Consider the following 21,302-nt stretch of genomic DNA (forward strand, 5'->3'; position numbering starts at 1 on the left):
AGGTGAAAGTGGGGAGAAGAATTGGAGCGGAAGCTGCAGGGGTGACAGTCATTGACAGCTGGGCAGAGAGCAGGGGGCTGCCCGGATGTATTCAGAGCACTGCAGGTCACGGCTGTTTGAAATAATACCCCTTTCACAACTGAAAATGCAGGGATTTACCCGGGAATATGGTCCCAGGATCATGCAGAGACATTCCCAGGCTGACCCCTTATACATCAGCCTAGTCCCTGCATTTTCTGGTGTGAGGGGGAGAGACAACCACTTTCCTCTCCCTACCCCCCTTTAACCAACCAGCTATATCTTCGGAACCAATGGACCCATTTACATGAGTATCATATTGAAGAACTTTTGAGTTGCTTCGAATGATTTTGGTCCCGTGAAACTGGGCTGTTTGGTTCCAGAGAAATCTGCCCTCAAAGAACATCAACAGTCATGAAATCACATTTAAGAAATGAAAAACGGGGTACTTCTTTACTTTCATGGCGCCAGCATGGCGCCGCGCGTCAGAGTCCCCTTGCGGGGCTCGCTTCGCTCGCCCTCGCTGCGGGCTCGGTGGCTCGCTACGCTCGCCACGCTAATTAAAATCAACTTCATGCCAACATGGATAGTGGAGGTATGAACTATCTATGTTGGCATGGCGTTAACTTCGTTTATTTTACTTAGTTTGTGGCGACCGTAACCCGGAAGTAGCGCGGCGCCATGCTGGCACCGTGAAAGTAAAGAAGTACCAAAAACGGTTTAACCTCAATATCCCTGGAACCAATTAACCCATATGGATCCAGCCTGGTATCAGATTGAAGGCCCAGCGATTTGGGTGGGTTCGACTGAGATCAACCTCAAGCTTCAGTGATGCCGAAGGGGGAACTGGCAGCCGTTGAACTGGGTGGGGGTCGGAATTAGCGGGTCCCATGTTATCCTACAGAGAAAACGTTCCAGCTTTGCCTGGCAATATCTCCGGTTCTCAGGGGGCTAGAGACACAGGGCTGGGCTCGTTGAAAAGCCCAATCTCTCAGCTACAAAATGGGCTAATGGGTGGTCCGGTGCACCTCCGGTACACCCCCTAGATTCGCCTATGCACACACACTAAACAAAATAAACAAGGAGAGATGGAGGGAGGAGTGGTAAATAGTGTATTATCCAGACGACCAAAACTATATCTTCAATAGGCAAAAAGAGGGGTCCAAGGGAACTACACTGTCCAAGACTACTGCTGAAACGGTAATAACTTTTCCCCAAAAAAAATGCAAAGCCTGACAGTCCCACCAAATATGGAGGGGTGAGCCAACAGCAGATTTGCAATGCCAGCAACTATTAGACACAGCTGGAAACATTTTAGCCAATACACTGGGACATCTATACAAATGGGAGATTACTTTATAGTGTGTTTCAAGTACCGAATAACTAATGGAGCTAGCAAGAGTTGTCAAAAATCTTAAGCTGGTTATGTGGGGTAAAGGAGACCTGCAAGTCACGTTCTCAGTCGATAAGCATTCGCAATCAGAAACCTATAACCTACAGAGAGGGGATGGGGAGAGTAGCCGTGCACAGGCTCTCAAAAGTAGTCAGTGGTCTACTGCAGGTCAAGTGCACGTCTTGGCTTTGCACAAAGTGTTTGAGTTGTAGTTATCTCCAAATTTCGGCAGCTGGCAGGGTCCATTTGGTCCTGAGGGTATCGAAATGCAAAATCTTTCCAGATTCCACCAGCTGCCCAACTCTAGAGACTCCCAGTACTGTCCAGTTGTGAAACAAACAACTGGAGGAACCTGGTAGAAAATCAGGATTATCATGTAGAGGAGTCAGGGTGTCAGGGAAGCAGACAGCTACTTTTATGCTGGAGAAGAGATTTTTTTTCTGTAAATGTGTTAAAATGTTCTACAAGATAAAGAATACAGTTCTTTGGCTCAGTCAATAAAATCCAGTTGATGCTAACCTCAAATAAAACATTGAATTAAACAAAATAAAAGTAGTTAGCTAGAAATGACATGAACATCTGCTACCCATTTAACTCCTTTACTGTAGAGGATGAGTGAAATTAATTCTTTAATTATACTTTAAACTAAGGAAAGAAGGAGGATGAAGCTGCGTGATCCTCCTAATTTACCAGGGGATAAGGAGGTGGCACCTAGCCTGCCATATTGAGATGAGGCAGTGGCAGTGACTAGCCCATCTCCTGAGGAGGAGGCGACAGTGGCTAATCTACCTCAAGGGGATGAGATGGCAACTTATACTAGACTACCTCAGGGGAGAAGGAAAAAACTGTACATAAGAAGGATAAAGTACAGATGGCCATTGAAGAATACAAATCTTTGATGGTTTATAGCCAATGGTGAATAATTTTTCTGTTGATAGGGAGAAAAGGATGATTTGCCACCATCGATGGTACAGAACCACTGATGGTTCTGTTGTTTCTTTTTTTCATATCTCTGCCCCCACCACACACACAAAGCCCCAACATCAGTTTCTGATTGGCACATGAAAGAACAGAGATGACCATCAGTTGGTGAAACCATAGATGGTCACCCATTGAATGGCTTGCAACCATCGATGGTAAACACATCAATGCCCAGAATGAGGAGGAAATAACGGCCTGACACCAGGAGGTGGTGACTGGCATACCTCAGAAGATTTAACACCACAAAACATAGAACAAGATACAGAATCTGTGGAAACCCAGCTAAAGGGGGTGGCTATTGTCCCCTTTAGAGCAGAATGCAAGAAAAGCCCAATGGACATTTAGAATAGGAGATAGGAAGTGGGAACTGTTTCCACATAATAGGCAGTATCGGTGACTTATTGCTTTGAACAGACAGCAGTGACACTCCACAAGAGAAAATAAGATGTAACTGTCCCCAGAACACCGGCCAGGACTGGAATACCTTAGGACAGTAATTACTAAACTCTGTACTCAAGGCACCCTAAAAGTCCAGGTATTGAGAGTACCCATGCTTAAGAATAGGTGACTGTATTAGTACCCCAGTCAGTTTAATTATATGCACAAGTACAGATATCCTTAAAACCTGAACTATAAAAGGTGCGTTGATCATAGTTTGGGAATCCCTGCTGCAGATGTAAAGACAAGGTCTAGACTACCCAGCAACTAACCTACTCTATAATACCCCTTTCACATCATACAAATATCCCGGGGTGGACCCTGGTTTTTTTTTTGGGCCTTATTTGGATTCACTCTTAGAGGCAAATTCCTTCTCAAATGGACAAAACCATGTGCACTGCAGGTGGGGCAGATATAACATGTGCAGAGAGTTAGATTTGGGGGAGTTATTTTGTTTCTGTGCAGGGAAAATACTGACTGCTTTATTTCTACACTGCAATATAGATCTCAATTTGAAGAAAAACCGCACCCAAATCTAATTCTCTCTGCACATGTTATATCTGCCCCACCTGCAGTGCACATGGTTTTGTACATTTGAGAAGGAATTTGCCTCTAAGAGTGAACTAGAATAAGGCCCAATGTGACAGCAGCAACTAGCTTACCTTTGGGAGAGGAGGGATGCTTTTTTGAATAAGATTATAAATGATAGAATAAGAGAGGGCACTAAAAATGGACACTCTCCCCCCTTTTGGCATCTACTCTAATGCTCCATGGGTTGAAAGGGAAATGTTTCAAATAGTATGCTCTTTAAGTCCTTATCGTCTATTGATCTCGACAGTAGAGCCCTACATAGGCGAATCTAGAATTATGGTAATAGGTGGTCCCAGATCTAGACATAACAGTAGGGGGACCTTTGTGCGGCGTAGCCGCTTGGCAAAAAGGGGGTGTGGCCTCACAAAACAGGAAAAGAGGCATGGCATCACAAAAAGGGGTGTGGTGTTACACTTTAGACTATACACAGTAATGCCCATTACACATTTTACCAAACTCCGTAATACCCATTACACATAAAGCCACACACCGTAATGCCAGTTACACATAAGGCCACACACCATAATGCCCATTACACATTGTGCCACACATCATGATGCCCATTACATACTATATAACAAACCGTAATGCCCATTACATATTTGGCACATAAGTGCTGCTTACCTACGTGCTCATTGCTAGGGGGTTCTTGCTTGATGGCACCATAGTACCCTTTACACATGATGCCGCACACCATAGTACCCATTACACATGATGCCGCACACCATAGTACCCATTACACATGATGCCGCGCACCATAGTACCCATTACACATAATGCCCCTTACACATGATGCTGCACACCGTAATGCCCCTCAAACATTAAGCCACACATTATGCGTAATGCCCCCACATACCGCCACTTATAGCATCCCTTAAGCAATGCCCCCAAAAGTGCCACTTACTGTAAATTTTTATATGAGCCTTCACTGCTGCTGCAGGGAGAGATGGAGAGCGGTGCAGCTGCTTCTATGGGGAGAGGAGCAGAGCGCAGCGCAGAGCACGCTCCTACTTCCCTCCTGGTGTCCCCTCTAGCCGAGTGGACATTTGAAATATTGTGCGCGCTGTTGTTATGCGTGACGTCGGGGGAGCACGCCGGGCGCCGGCACCACATGATTAAAGGGGGGGCGGGCTGAGGTGAAAGCGGGGAGAAGAATTAGAGCGGAAGCTGCAGGGGTGACAGTCATTGACAGCTGGGCAGAGAGCAGGGGGCTGCCTGGCTGTTTTCAGAGCACTGCAGGTCACGGCTATTTGAAATAATACCCCTTTCACAACAGAAAATGCAGGGATTTACCCGGTAATATGGTCCCAGGATCATGCAGGGACACTCCCCTCTCCCTACCCGTCTTTAACCAACCAGCTATATCTTCGGAACCAACTGTTCCATTTGCATGAGACCAGTATCATATTGAAGAACTTTTGAGTTGGCTTCGAAAGATTTTTGTCCCGTGAAACTGGGCTGTTTGGTTCCAGAGAAATCTGCCCTCAAAGAACATAAACAGTCATGAAATTACATTTAAAAAATAAAAAAAAAAACGGTTTAACCTCAATATCCCTGGAACCAATTAACCCACATGGATCTAGCCTGGTATCAGATTGAAGGCCCAGCGATTTGGGTTCGACTGAGATCAACCTTGAGCTTCAGTGATGCTGAAGGGGGAACTGGCATCCGTTGAACTGGGTGGGGGTCGGAATTAGCGGGTCCCATGTTATCCTATAGGGAAAACGTTCCAGCTTTGCCTGGCAGTATCTCCGGTTCCCATTACTCAGCTACAAAATGGACTAATGTGTGTAAAAAGTATAAAACACAGTGACAAGTTGTTGTAATGTAATGTGCGCTTCTCTTCCAAAGGTCATCAATAAAAACAGGCATCCCCTCATTTGATGTGTTAGTTCGTCAATTTTCCATAAATGGTACGACTCATTGGGCTACCATGTTATTCTAGCACATTTTATACATTTCATTCAGGCACGTAAAAGAAAAAAAAATGCGCAATTTTTTTCACGTTTCATGGGACTGGGACAGGTAGGTGGATTCGGTAGTAGTAGTAGGTTTATTTATAAGGCGCCGCAAAGTGTCCGCAGCGCCGTACATAGCAAACAAAAAACAAATTACAGGGTAACGTACAGGGTGTGTTGAGAAATACAGTATGAATAGGGGTATAGCTGGTAGAACTAAAATCAGCATCAGTTCAGAAGTAGGTGTCAAAATTGTCGAGGAGACTGAAGATGAAGTAGAGGAAGGGAAGAACAGGACAGGAGCACAGGTGAGGTAATGAGGTAGGGTGAGTACGTGAGGCAGGAGGACCCTACTCATAAGAGTTAACATACTAAAAATAGGTGGGTGGACGAATGAAAAACAACAGGATAAGTGGGAACGGAGGCAGGATAGGAGGATCAAAAGAGGTTAGGAGGAGGGATAGGCTAGTCGAATCAGAAAGCCTGATGGGTGGCGGGAGGTTGTTCCAGTGCAGGGGGGCAGCGCGAGAGAAGTCTTGGGCACGGGAGTGGGAGGAGGTGATTAGGTGAGAGGTCAGTCGGCGGTCAGCGATGGAGCGAAGAGGACGGGAGGGAGTGTGGATAGAGATCAGTGAAGAGAGGTAAGGAGCGGTGGAGGAGGAGAGAGCCTTGTAGGTGGTGGTGAGGAGTTTAAAGAGAACTCAGAAAGGAATGGGGAGCCAGTGAAGAGATAGACAGAGGGGGGAGGCGGAGGTAGAGCGGCGGGAGAGGAAGATGAGCCTAGCAGCAGCGTTAAGAATTGATTGGAGAGGTGCGAGGCGGGTGAGAGGTAGCCCAGAGAGAAGGATGTTGCAGTAGTCAAGGTGGGAGATGACAAGAGAATGAATGAGAATTTTGGTCGCGTCAGTGGAGAGGAATGGTCTGATGCGTGAGATGTGGCGTAGGTGAAAGCGGCAAGACTGTGAGAGAACACGAATGTGGGGGGTGAAAGAGAGGGAGGAGTCAATGATGACACTGAGGCAGCGCGTTTGGTCGGTGGAGGTGATCTCGGTTTCACCAATGCTGATGGAGATAGTGGGAGAAGAGGGGATGTTCGGGGGATGGAAGATTAGAAGTTCAGTTTTAGCCATGTTTAGTTTCAGGAAGCGTTGGGTCATCCAGGCTGAGGTGGCTGTGAGGCATTCGGAGACCTTGGACAGGAGTGATGGGGATAGGTCGGGGTAGGAGAGATAGATTAGGGTATCATCAGCATAAAGGTGGTAACGAAAACCATAGGAGCTGATGAGGGTGCCCAGAGAGGTGGTGTAGAGGGAGAAGAGGGCCAAGGACTGACCCTTGGGGAACACCGACTGGCTGCGGGGTAGTAGGAGAGGAGGAGCTCAGAGTGGAGACGGAGAAGGAGCGATCGGAGAGGTATGAGGTGAACCAGGAGAAGACCGTGCCAGTGATGCCAAAGGAGCGGAGGGTGTTGAGCAGGAGAGGGTGGTCAACAGTGTCAAAGGCAGCCGACAGATCAAGCTGGATGAGGATAGATTGGATTTAGCCGATAGTAGATCGTTAGTGACTTTGGTCAGGGCAGTTTCAGTGGAATGTAAAGGGCGGAACCCGGATTGGAGGGGGTCTAGAATGGAGTTAGCAGTTGGTGGCTTAGGAGACGATTATAGGTCAGACGTTCTAGGAGCTTGGAGGCAAAAGGGAGGAGGGAGATGGGCCTGTAGTTGGATGGAGAGTTGGGGTCCAGATTTGTTTTTTTTGAGAATTGGGGAGACAAGAGCGTGTTTGAAGGAGGAAGGAAAGATCTCAGAGGATAGGGAAAGATTAAAGAGGTGAGCCAGGTGAGAGCAGACTGAAGGACTGAGACGACGGATAATATTGGAGGGGATAGGATCGAGCGGGCAGGTGGAGGGAGAAGCAGATTGAAGGGCAGGGCTCAACAAACCCCGGTCGCCAGGGGGACCAGATTCTGCTCCCTGGCGACCAGATTTTTTGCGGGAGGAAGCAGAATCTTGTCTTGGCCGGGTGGGCTTGTGCCCTGTGGTGCGGTCGTCAACACCCCCTCCCACTGGCTGTATAAGAGCCAGAGAGAGGGGCAAGAGCAGGTCCGTCGCGGTGAGTGGTTTGGGAGCCAATCAGGAGCGGCAGTGGTAACTCGGCTCCTGATTGGCTCTGATCTGGTGCGAGGTTTAACATAGCCCCGCTGTACCTGCTGTGATACGGGGGCCTTCAACTGCCCTGGTCTCCAGCTCCAATGCTCCTCATTGTGCACTACTCGGGTGCCGGCTCTCCCGCTCCCTGCACAGGGCTCATCATACTAGTAGCTGCGGTCTATGTTCAGCGCTGCGGTTGCTGGAGCCGCCGCTGTCACCTTGCTGAAAGCCATTGCGGCCACCCCCACCCAGCAGTCCCGCCGGCGCAGCAGCATGATACCCCCACTCATCTCCTGCCTGCAGGAGAAATACATAGTGGCACACCAAGTTAACCCCATAGTGGCACACCAAGTTAACCCCACAGTGGCACACCAAGTTAATCCCATAGTGGGGCACCAAGTTAACCCCACAGTGGCACACCAGGTTAACCCCATAGTGGGACACCAAGTTAACCCCATAGTGGCAGAGCATGGTAACCACACAGCAACAAGCATTTACCCCTGGCTGAGCATGTTAACCCCTGGCATCAAGCATGAAACCCATAGCAAAGAGAATGTAGGTAAGCAAAACTTATGTGGCATATGTAAATTCCGGCATGTGGTATTATATGTAATGAATATTATGGCGTGTGGTATATGTAATGGACATTTTTGGTGCACACCTTCGGCGAGACTGTCACTGTTATAAGTTTATCTGGCTCCTACATTTTCATCCTGGCTTCTAGATTTGTAAGAAATTTGTCGAGCCCTGCGGTAGGGGCTAACCAGGTAAGTCCAGATGATCTTGGGAGAGCTCGCCAGGTGCACCTGCTCAGTCCAATAGCCAGAAATAGAAAGAACTACCAAGAAACTACAAAATAAGTTATATGATTAAATAACTGCACTAATAACTATGGTGACGATTCTATTAGGTGCGGATGATTCACGAGTACAAATAATCACCGCATTGGGCGCACTTTGCGGCAGACAGAATTCGCCTAAAAGCGCTTGCACCTCCATAGGGTTGTGAGCAATTTTAGCCCAGCAGAGGCTGTGAGATCGGCTTGATTCGGGTGCTGTTGCCAGTGTTAAAACATGTAGGAGCTAATATGATAGACCCCTATGTCTATATAAAATAAAAATAACATAAAAAGAAAACTAAGGAATACCACTATAACCGTTTCCTACATGCACCTAAGCCCTCCTCCGGTAGGAGGCGCTGTGGCCACATACATCCTTTCACTTTTCTGTTAATCGGTAATTTACAGACTACGCAGCAAAGGCTACATCATTCAGAGCGGGATTGTCAGGCGTATGTACTGTATCCGCCAATGACGGGCAGCGGAAAACGAAGAGTCCTGAAGTACTTGCGCAACCAGTAACCACATTCTCTGAAGCATACTGCGGCGCTCTGGCCACACATGTCACTCATGCGGAAGTGTGGAGGTTAAACTTCCGGGTTACTGTAAGATGAAAGTTTACCCTGACTGGCAGGGCTGTCAGAATCGTCACGTCTGATTGGCTGCGATATCACCCGACTGGTCCCTGATTGGAGAGGCTGTCTGGAGGCGCAGGGCGATTGGCTGGACTGACGGTGTAGCGTGTGATTTCGCAGCGTCACTGTCGTGCGGGGCCCTGTTTGAATGAGACTGGGAGAAAGCTGCTGCTAGGCGAGCTGTTTGTGCGCCCCTAACACGCACCATGCCCGTGTACTCAGGTATCGTAGACCCATAGCTACTGGTCCATTCGGTGCACTTCACATCATTTACGTGGGGCATACTAGTTGTGTGCGGCAGCAATGGCCGTGTCTCACTGAGGATATCTGTTACCGCGCTGCACGTCACAGGCTACAGGTGGCTGCGTTACGCTGCGAAAAGTCAGTGTAGCATAATGGGGTTTACATGATAGTGGGTAGCCATATGTATAGTTCACTGGGCAGCAATGTGTATAGATCACTGGGATTATTGGGCAGCTATTTGTACTGATCACTGGGTTTATTAAGCAGCAATGTGTATAGATCACTGGGATTATTGGGCAGCAATGCGTAGAGATCACTTTGGGTTACTGGGCAGCAATGTGTATAGATCACTTTGGGTTACTGGGCAGCAATGCGTAGAGATCACTTGGGGTTACAGCGCAGCATTGTGTTGAGATCACTTGGGGTTACAGCGCAGCATTGTGTAGAGATCACTTGGGGTTACAGCGCAGCATTGTGTAGAGATCACTTGGGGTTACAGCGCAGCATTGCGTAGAGATCACTTGGGGTTACAGCGCAACATTGCGTAGAGATCACTTGGGGTTACTGCACAGCAATGCGTAGAGCTTTTATTTATAGTTTCTTATGCTGGGTACACACCAGCACGATGCTGCTCGTGAGGAACATACGAGCTGACGGAGCCGCCGACCCGCACAGAAAAGGCACCTGTGTGATCGCGACCCGCACCCACTACAATTATCATTTCTCAGATCCTACTTGCTGCAGGTAGGATCTCAGAAAAGACCTAACGACCCGCAGGTCCACACATCGGATCGGGATCGCATCCAAACGGCAGTGAAATGGCCCAAAACATGGGCAATTTACATACAATCAGTCGAGATTGTATTTAAATTGGCTAATTTTCGGCCAAATCGTCCTGGTGTGTACCCCACATTATATATAGCGCAGCAGGTTCCTTGCGCTTTACAATAGTAGAGATCACTTGGGGTTACTGCACAGCAATGCGTAGAGATCACTTGGGGTTACTGCACAGCAATGCGTAGAGATCACTTGGGGTTACTGAGCAGCAAAGCAAATAGTACTCTTGGGGTTACTGTGCTGCAATGCGTATGGATCACTTGGGGTTACCGTGCTGCAATGCGTATGGATCACTTGGGGTTACCATGCTGCAATGCGTATGGATCACTAAAGTTACATGTTACTTCATAGCTGTTTGTAAAGTTCACTGGGGTTAAATGATATGACACAGCAATACATATAAATTCCAGTGAGTACGTGTGATGTGCTTCAATGTTTATAAATCATCGAGATTACTCTGGACTATGTAGAATTATGTATCCGGGTTAAATATTGCTATTTTGCTTTGTCTACGGATCACTGAGGTAATAAGTTACTGTGCAGAAATGTGTTGAGGTCCAATGTATACTTGTTTTGCTTAAATAACATTTTTCCTTTTAAGAAATGTATAATATTTTCAGGGGATTATTCTGAAATCCCCATATGTGAACTTTCATTTGCAGCTCAGCTATTGTAAGAAACTGGCCAGATAGCATACTGATGGGTACTTATTTCATTCTGCTGCTAAAATTGTTCATATCTGTAATGTGTATATATTGTTTTACTGGCCAGTAAGTTGCATCCCTCTTTTAATAGACTGCAAGTTTTGTCAGACGGCTGGAATGTCTCTACTTTGCACATGTCAGCTGAATTCTGTGGCTAGGAAACTTTTTTGACACCTCTGTTGCATTTATCTATACACGTAATGTGGCTCTGTCCTATACACGCAGGCTAGGCATTCATTTGTGGTCTAACGTACTATTCATGAAAATGATGCATATCACTGTCAGCTAGAAATAATTATCCGGAACTTGTCTGGCCTTCTGTCTTAACTTTCATCTAGCAAATATATAAATACTTGTTTGCTCACAAAATGAATAGGATTGCTGTATGTTGGTTTTGTACTGTACTTGCTTATGACCGAATACAAATGAGATGAAATGACTACCTATACACACAGGTCTTGTGCGTTCAATCTTAATATGACTATCTTAGTACTGTATAGACCAGATAGGTCTCCAACAAACGTCCTCTTTTATTTAGTATCAACGTTATTTTACTTATTGTAGTCACTGGATTATTAGCAGGAACCAAAACCTGAGACACAAGTGAAGCCCAGTATGACCAACAAGACATAGATGAGGATAAAACATTAGTTACATCTATTCAATTTTTCATAATCAGAAGACGTCGGGCACAATAAACAATTTCATTGCCCCAGACGAGTTTTCATCAGTCATATTGGCACATTTGTATTTAAGTTCCTATTGTTTATCTGTGGCACCTCTAAGGAAAAATGTCTGCAGGAATCACGTTTGGTTTTGGGGTGTGATCTGTGGTGGTTATGACTTTCACAATTTGGATGACACTGCCAGTTTGTAATCAGAGGGTTTTCCCTGCTTGCAATTGGAGCAATTCAATTAAGTGATGTGTGTTGAATAGTGCCTGGAGGTATGTAACTGTCTTCATTGAACACAGCACTTAAATCAGGAGATGCAGTAGCACGCCTAAAGGTGCCCATACACTAGTAAGATTTATCTGCAGATCTGGCTGGTTGGAACAAAAATGGTTATGGATGTGTGACAGTTTGTCAGTTTTCCAGCATTTCCAAGCAAATGGTCAACGGTCATTTGCCCTCATCCATAACCAGGTTTTTGTTCCAACCAGACAGATCTGCAGATAAATCTGCGTGTGTATGGCCACCTTTAAGCTAGGGGTTTACAGCATGGCTAATTGATAGACTGTGCCAGGAGCTATTTAATCTGAAGCACACATCAGGAGTTCTTGGGGTACTTGTTTCCTAGCGCGGTCATCGGGGGTAAAATCGGGGCCATCGCGGCCGCTAAAAAATCGGGTGCGATGGGCCCGCGATTTCCCCATAGAGAACAATGTTAAATGCCTCAATTTACCCGCGATGACCACGATTTCCCATAGGAAACAATGTGAAATGGCTCAATTTAGCCAAATTATCATAGGAACAATAGTAAATGGGCCAAAAACACCCCTGAACATTGAAATGTCCCCCCAAAAGTAGTTGACGCCACCCCGCCATCAACGTGAACCCGAAGCGTGGCGAGCGCAGCGGTACGCGTCCTCCGACCTTTTCATGCCCTACTATCCACTAGGGCGTGGAGTGAGAATAGAATAGTGTGGCGAGCCACCGAGCCCGAAGCGTGGCGAGCGGACGCGGATACCTTCACAGTTATACGCGTCCCCTCGCGGGCTTCCCAGGTGTCCATGGCGACGCGGACACCTGGGAAGCCCGCGAAGGGACGCGTTTACCTGTGAAGGTATCCGCGTCCCCTCGCGGGGCTCGCCACACTTCGGGCTCGCTGCGCTCGCCACACTATTCTATTCTCACTCCACGCCCTAGTGGATAGTAGGGCATGAAAAGGTCGGAGGACGCGTACCGCCGCCCCTCGCGCCACCGCCGCCGCTCGCCACGCTTCGGGTTCATGTTGATGGTGGGATGGCGTGAACTACTTTTGGGGGGACATTTCAATGTTCAGGGGTGTTTTTGGCCCATTTACTATTGTTCCTATGCTGATTTGGGTACATTGATCCATTTAACATTGTTTCCTATGGGAAATCGTGGTCATCGCGGGTAAATTGAAGCATTTAACATTGTTCCCTATGGGGAAATCGGGGGCATCGCGTCTGGACCATTTAAGCATTTTTAGGTGCACACGACGCGACCGACCCGTTTTTTCACTGTTTTCAATGGAAAAATCGGGGGCATCGCGTCGGTCGCGTCGCAGGCCACTCAAATTACCCCCGATGGCCAAGATTTGTGGCCGTGCTAGGAAACAAGTACCATTCTTGGTGGCTTTGGAGCACAATGTTGCTACTGCAGAGTGAACTCTACTTTAATTTTTACACTTTGACTTGTGATTTGGTGTGAATCCGTCCACTGGAAATACTAATTTCCATCTCTCATTAGATTTTGTTAGTTCAGTGGCTCCCAATCTTTTTTGATTCACTGCACTCTAAAGTATCAGACCCTTAGATTAAGAATATGTAGAAAACATAAATAGATTGTGTTTGTGTCATCCTTCGGTTCAGTTATGTGGTGAGGGACACCAACTTGTGGCACCATTACAGTGTCCCGAGGCACCCCAGGGTGCCACAGCACACAGTTTGAGAACCACTTTGTTAGCATATAAATTACTATATTGTGGTTGTTTTGCTGATTACTGTATAAACACACCTCCCACAGCCTTAAGAATATGGTCAGTATTCAATTAGCTACAAAGAAACATCTGGTGTGAAAAACATGGCCCATGTCTTGATTTTATCTAATAGGGCAAGTTTCCCTGACACTCCCAGCGTCTTTTTCAGAACGCCATGAGTTTTTGTTAACACTCCCATGAAACGGTCGGTTCCCACACCCAAACATCCACTCCCTGACACTCGTGTACGAAAGGTGAACAGAAAGATTGGTAGGACTTGATCGCAGCTGGGCATCGCACGCACGCATCGCGGCCCATAAGCATGCACAGTACATTGATAATTAGCCGCTGTGTGAATTCACAGCTATGCGCTCAGGTCTGAATCAGGCACCTAGCCGCAATACCCCATGCAGGGTGAGATGACTGGCATGGGTGGTTCGCCACTTCCCATGCTGCTCTGTTAACTTCAGGTATCTCTTGTTAAATTGCAGGCATTGAGGATCTTCTCGATACCTATAATCTGGTGCCGGATCTCCTCTTCCCCTCTGTTTAGATGCTCCCTCACCTCATCATTTGTCCAACACAGTGCAGATGTTAAAAAGCACTGCTGGGATCTGTTGTGCTACAGAGCTTGCACAGTATCTTCCTCGCTGTGTGACGCCTCTGAAAAATCAGAACAGAAGGTGCCCTGCATAGTCAATCAGAATCTGCAGTGGAACATGGGAAGGAGGGGGCATGTCCCTGCACCATTCATACTGACCAGTACCCCGGGAAGGTCCAGAGAGCAACCCTAGTAGATGGCAAGGTTGAAATCTTGGGGCCTGGGGATTTTGGCCTGGGACCCTTTCACATCAGCACTATACCCGGGTTGTTACCGGGGCCAACCCGGGAAATATGGCTGGTGTGAATGTGGTATAAGTGTCATATATCACATTAATCAGCATATTCTACTTGAGCCCTCTAGTTTCATCACACTTTTTCAACCCTAGAAGATTCTCACGTGACCTGGCCTGCCAAGAGGTGCTTTTTGGCGTGACTGCAGCAAAGACGTATGAGGACATATCCGCTGAGCCCTGTCTGATTTTTAAAGGGCAAAATGCGCCCTGCCCCTCTCACAGCGCCCCGCTAAAACAGCCTCACGGGGAAGCCCAGCGTCGCCGCAGACGCGATGCCCGGCAGTACGGTGGCTTCAGAGGAGCCGGGCCGCCCCCTTTGACAAAGGCGGCAGCCCGGACACGCCCCTTTCATGAGATCGGCGGCCCGGGCACGCCCCCAGCTGTGACGTCGGTGTGCCCGGTCCGCCCCCCCCAGCGCCCTGCCTGCTGTCACTCCTAGAGTGAACACTATATCTGTATATGCTATTTTACTATATTCTGCTTACTGCTTTTTTATTTTAAATACAAAAAATAGTTTCACGCATTTTTTTTAATTTATTTTTTATTTTAGTACTGTTCATTTTCTTAATATTGTGGAATCTAAAATCTGCTATTAGCAGAGGTGTTTTCTGGGACTTCCTTAGTGTATATTTCCATGGCATTTAGCAATATCGGTCCCTCACTGGTACTAACTCTGCTGCTCTTTATTATTAGTAAATGTAAAGTGGGGAAAGGAGAAGTTTGATAATGTGGAGCTGAACACTGAGGAGCCACCGATGGTTTTCAAGGCCCAGCTTTTTGCTCTCACTGGGGTGCAGCCGGACAGGCAGAAAGTGATGGTTAAAGGAGGAACTTTAAAGGTATGAATATACCAAAGATACTATACAAATATTCTCTTCATTTTTATGTGTGTTCATTAGTCACAGCTTTTTTTTAATGTGGAACTTTATTTAAATGATACCTCTTTCACATAATCCACCTGTCAATTACCCAAGATTTTTGCGTGCCGTGTCATTTTGCCAGGTGCAGCCTGACCCCAATTTACGCCACCCGCAAATTACCGGGTTAAAGCTTTTCAACCTGGGATTTTGCTGAAAACTCAGATTTTTCTGTGGTGTGAAAGGGTCAACATGGGTCTTAAATCCCGGCACTTCGACCCAGGTCAAGAGCAGGGTTGGAATTTGCTGAAAATTGGGTTTTTCAGCAAATTCCCATGTGGAAAATCTTTAACCCGGTATTTTGCTTCTGGTGTGAAAGGGGTATAATATTCCACATGTGCACATTGCAGGTACACAGGGAAAGAAATCCCCTATTCTATTCGCACATGAGGTACTTATGTAACTTTGCGCCCACTGTGGTAGATCTATGAAGCAGTTATAAGGGAGAAGTGGCCCATGGCAACCAATCAGCTGTTAGGTGTTCAGTGCCGATTGGTTACCATGGGTCACTTCTCCTCCCTTATCACTGCTTCATACATCTACCCATGTGTTTGCTACCCTGGAGGAACTCCAAAATTGTGCATGTCATAATACAATGATATGATTGTATGTAGTTGTGTCAATTTGTTAACTTTAAATACTATTAACGCATTGTTTTTTTGTTTTCCTATCACAGGATGACGATTGGGGTAATCTCAAAATAAAAACTGTAAGTGCTTAAAACCTTTCTCCTGCAGTAACATGTAATTTAATGTTAGGGCAGGGTGCTGATCACCAGGGGGGCGGGGGGCAGGGGGTAGAAAAATGGAAGGCGGATATACCAGAGGTAACTTCCGCAGATTCCTTATGTGTCCGCTATACCTCCATTATATAAGTACTGTGACCTGCATCCCTGCAGGAGGTGCATTTTAGATCTATTCATAGAGCGTATCTGCCTCCCGCGATCAGGGCATATTTTACTCCTCCTGCTGACGACCGCTGCCCCAAATGCAGTAAGACACGAGCATCCTTCTTTCACTGTTTCTGGGACTGTTATAAGGTACGTAGGTTCTGGAATAAGATATTCTCCTTTTTGAATAATGCTTTTTCCTTATCTCTAACACCGTCCCCCATGGTTTATATATGCATAAATTTTAGTAGTTGGGACCATATATCGAATAATATTAAGCACCTATATCCCTTCTTCAGTGTGTTGTTCACTGTTGCCAAGAAGCTCATCCTAAAGCATTGGGTGTCCAAATCTGCACCTAACCTATCAGCATTACATAAGATGCTTCTTCAATGATTGTACTGTGACTGTAAGGCCATATCCCTTACCACATTCCAAGGCAGCAAATGTTTTCACTGCAAATGGGATTACTACATATCCACGTTGGACCCCGATACACGGTCCAAAATATTTCTACTCAATGCATACAGTAATCCCTTCATCTTTTACCCCTACATAGTGTGGTAGCAGAACAATTATTCTCAGGCAGGTGGACCCGAGACTGTTCACACCCCTCATATATTTCTCAATACCCTAAAAGAGTGCAAGTAGCTGGTTTATTACTACTAACTTTTTCAACCCATGGCTTCTCCTCCCTCATAATGATAATCTTTAACATTCGTTTTTCTTTAACAATTTGGGCTGTCAATGCCATGTCATGCTGCATGGCTACTGACTTTCTCTCCCAACGGCCGGTGGAGGAAGCCATAGCTGGGACAGGTCTCTGTTCACGGATACCCGGTAATGTGGCTAGCACCAGCGGACCTGGCCACGCTCAGTCATTTCTGAGCATCCACTAGACCACCAGGGCATTTTTTAGGCCACTTCGTGCCATTATGGCATGTCCTTGGGGTCCCAGGAGGGTGTGATGTGGACTCTGTAGTCTCGCCCCTGTCCTGTTGGCTGCATCCTGGTCTAGGGTTTCCCACCTTGGGGACAAATCTCCTCCCTCTGTGGTCATCTTGTGATCTCCTCACAGCTCAGCGGACCAGTGTGCCCTTGTGCCTCCACTGTCCTATTGTCAGGTTTAGACTACCCTCACCTCACTCTTTTGTGCTTGTTTTTAGTCCATAGTGCCTATCTTTTATTTATAGAAGTATATTTACTTGCTTCTACATTTATTTTTTTCATATATCACTATATGCTTACTGCCTAACTTTATTATTAGCTTCAGTAACATGAGTTCAGAATCCCTTTATTGGCCATGTATACTCTCGTATACTAGGAATTCTTTGTGGATACAGTGCAGCTTCAAGCATGGTACAAGAGGGATAACAGGACATACATGCATAGCATCAGTTGCGCATACAAATGTCAATTCACATGTTATAATCTGCAAGGTTAGATAGAGCAGTTAGGTGTTTAGATTAGCAGTATCTTACAGTACATTGTTCAATAGCTGTTGGGAAGAAGCTTTTTGCGGGCCGTGACGACTTGGCAGGAATGGACCTGAAGCGTCTACCTGATGGGAGAATATCAAACAAGTTATGGCCAGGGTGAAGTTTGTCCACCACAATCTTCTCCGCTCGCTTCTTGACCCTACTTAAGTATTGTTCCCTTACAGGGGCGAGGTCCGTCCCAATAATCCTCTCTGCTGTCCTCACCACTCTTTGCAGGCTTCGTTTGTCAGATTCATTGGCCCCTCCATACCAGATTGTAATAGAGGAGCATAGAACGGGCTCCACAATAGCAATTTAAAAGAGCTGCAGCAGCTCCTGCAGAATGTTTAATTTTTTCAGTTGCCTCAGGAAGAACAGCTGCTGTTGGGCCTTTTTGACAATGGAAGTTATGTTGGGTTCCCATCTGAGGTTGTGAGAGATTTTTGTCCCAAGGAATTTGAAGGTCTTTACCCATGACACCACTCTGTTGGAAGTTACCAGTGGGACCTTGAGTCTGTTTTTATTTTAGACACTTAGAAATTGTGTCCGAGTGTTACACCCTATCCTTTGGAAAGCATCCACTAACACAATTTTTCACAACCAGTCTACCGGCAGATGTTGTCAAGGCTACTGCCATCATGTCTTTTCATAGCTCCTGCCATCCTGTCTTTTGCAGTCGGAAGGGATATCCCCAGTTCCTATTTCACAAAGAGGACATGGTTTTTATTCCAACAGAAGCCCCAGCGGATCCTTCCAACCCATTGTCCATGTCAAACAGCTGAATCTGTTCTTACAGGTGCCGAGATTCAGCATGGATCCATACTACTTTCATTGGAACTGGGTGACCTAATGGCATCTCTGGACATACAGGACGCCTTCCTCCATATTCCGATTTGCCAAGTTTACCAGCAGTTCCTTTTGATTTGCAGTGGGAGGCTGTCCCTTTCAGTTCCGGGCACTTCCATTCAGCCTGTCCACAGCACCTTGTGTCTTCACAAAGGAGATGACGGTCATGGCGGCAACTCTTCACCAACAGGGAGTCTGTATTCACCCTTACATGGACAACTGCTATCCCAGACCCCAGGGTTCCCTGTTGGACATGGTGGCCCTGAGGGTCTTCCTTCCAGAGAAAAAGAGGTCAGAATTTCAACACACGGTTCAGTCTTTCCTCAAACGCCACAGAGTCTCCTCTAATCTCTGTATGCGGGTGTTTGGGAAAACTGGTATCCTCATTTGAAATTGGGGAATGCGTTCAGTTTGATTCCAGACAGTTGCAACTTTGACAATGGAGTCGCTCACCCTTCTACCTCAGGTCGCAGACATATCCCACGAGGTTCACTTTTCCCTCCTGTGGTGGCTCAAGCTGTCCCACCTAAGCATGGGACGCTCCTTTTCCACACACAATTGGGTTCTGTTGACTAAAAAATTCTAGCCTTCGGGTCTGGGGAGCGGTGGTACAGGGCAAATCCATTCAGGGTCATTGGAGGACTCTTTCACCTGTCCATGAGCAGTCTGTAATTAAGGGCCATCTTCTGAGCTCTCTGTCAGGAAGGCATGTTACTCCACGCCTGGCCAGTCAAGGTCCAGACGGCCAATGCGACTGCTGTTGCATGCCTAAATCATGGTAATTTAGTGGTAATATATTTTCAGTGGTGTGAAATGCAGCACTACATTCCAAAGGTCTACTGCTCTCATGAGTGTTGGCTCCCCGCCTCCCCCCCTCTGTTCTTTTTTTTTTTTCAATGGCGAGTGTTGGCCTTGTCCACTATTCACACCACCTTACAGGAAGTGTTACACTTACAACCTCCAGTCCTTCCTCCATGGCAGCCCTGAGAGTTGCCCCTCGTGCTCCGAAAGCTTCAAGGAAGTCGTTGGAATCTGTTGATCTCCTGTGGTTCACATGGAAAAAATATTCCTACTGACCACTGCATCTGCCCGCAGGGTGTCTGGTTTGGTGGCCATTGTTCACAATTTCTGGTGTTCTATGAAGGTAGGGTGGATTACACACTCGTTAGGAAGATATTCCAAAGGTGGTGTCTGCCAACTTTTGCTCCAAACGCATCTGTTTCTTTCTCTTCATATTCATTGGCGACATTGGATGTGGTTAGGGAGCAGCGTATTTATTTATTTTATTTATTTATTAACAGTTTCTTATATAGCGCAGCATATTCCGTTGCGCTTTACAATAGCAGACAGTGATACAACAAAACAGGGTATTTACAGACAGTCAAAATGTAGGAGGACCCTGCTCGCAAGCTTACAATCTATAGGGAAATAGGCATTGATACATAAGGATAGATACTGTATTCTTTATTGCATCGATTCCACCAGAATGCAAGGTTCTATGACTGGTTCTGGAATTTGATAAGCTTGCCTGAAGAGATGAGTCTTCAGGGAACGCTTATAGGTTTGGAGACTGGGGGAGAGTCTTATTGTGCTTGGGAGGGCATTCCACAGAGTGGGTGCAGCCCGAAGAAAGTCCTGCAGTCGGGAATGGGAGCGAGTAATGAGTGTGGATGAGAGACGCAGATCTTGGGAGGAGCGTAGAGGTCGGGTTGGATGATATTTTGAGATAAGAGAAGATATGTATGTTGGTGTAGTTTGGTTTATGGCTTTGTATGTAAGTAAAATCATTTTGTATTGAATACGGTAGAATACAGGTAACCAATGAAGTGACTGACAGAGTAGCTTTGCAGACGATGAACGTCTGGCTAGGAAGATTAGCCTTGCAGCTGCATTCATAATGGACTGTAGTGGTGAGAGTCTGTATTGGGGAAGGCCAATAAGGAGACTATTGCAATAATCAATGCGTGAGATGATGAGAGCATGGATTAGAGTTTTTGCAGTGTCTTGTGTAAGGTAAGGGCGAATTTTAAATATGTTTTTTATGGTCGCAGGACTGCCCCCTTTCTTAAAAAAAAAAACTTGTTGTTTTTCCTCTGATGCCCATAAGAGAGGCTGGTCGGCATCAAAGCAGACTTTGGCGCTTTAGCCATCCATCAGGCTAGGAAGCTGGTTTCTGTGAGGGACCTCTCTACTAGATTGGTGGGCACGTCCTGGGCAATGCGCTCAGCATCTTTGCAGGGCAGCTATGTGATCCTGTGCGCACAAGTTGATCAAGTTTGACACCTTTGCCTTGGCAGATACTGCTTTCTGGCAAGGTGTCTTAAGTGCATCTCGGGAGTGTTCCCACCCTTAAAGGGACTGATTTGGGAGGTCCACCCATCTTAACGCTCCTTTGTAGTGCAGGGTTGCCTAGGGACACTGTCAGCAAGTGTATGCATGTGCTGAATGTGTGTTCCTGTTTGCGTGTTACTCTTCCTTTATGTTACTCCACCGCTTGTTCCAATAACTGATTCCTGAGAACAGGCTGCACTTCTTCAAGAATTTCTTTCCTTGGTGCCCGGGTTCTCTAGACCAGCATAATCCTAGTCCCAGCATCCACCATTGCTTCAGAAAAAAACAATTTTACAGGTAAAGCTGGCCATACATCTACAGATGGATTGTCAGACTGGCTGGATGGAACAAAAACCTGGTAGTATCTGAATGGCAGTTTTCCAGCATTTCAAAGCAAATGGTCAACTGTAATTTGCTCTCATCCATTACCAGGATTTTTTTCCAACCAGCCAGATCTGACAATCGATCTGTAGATGTATGGCTGGCTTAAGACCAAAA

The 21,302-nt window shown here is 46.5% G+C and overlaps 1 protein-coding gene across 1 annotated transcript in view; it reads left to right on the forward strand.

The window, feature by feature from the left end:
• The first annotated feature begins 8,831 nt into the window (after positions 1 to 8,831).
• USP14 (ubiquitin specific peptidase 14) overlaps positions 8,832 to 21,302 on the forward strand; it is a 32,110-nt gene continuing 19,639 nt past the window's right edge. Inside the window, exons 1-3 of the mRNA XM_083187544.1 lie at positions 8,832 to 9,221; positions 15,037 to 15,182; positions 15,937 to 15,969. Coding sequence (XP_083043670.1) covers positions 9,206 to 9,221; positions 15,037 to 15,182; positions 15,937 to 15,969 — 195 coding nt within the window. The 5' untranslated portion in view covers positions 8,832 to 9,205. The remainder of the gene's footprint in view (positions 9,222 to 15,036; positions 15,183 to 15,936; positions 15,970 to 21,302) is intronic.

This window comes from Crinia signifera, chromosome 5 (genome assembly GCF_055691185.1).
Source record: "Crinia signifera chromosome 5, ASM5569118v1, whole genome shotgun sequence".
NCBI lineage: Eukaryota > Metazoa > Chordata > Amphibia > Anura > Myobatrachidae > Crinia > Crinia signifera.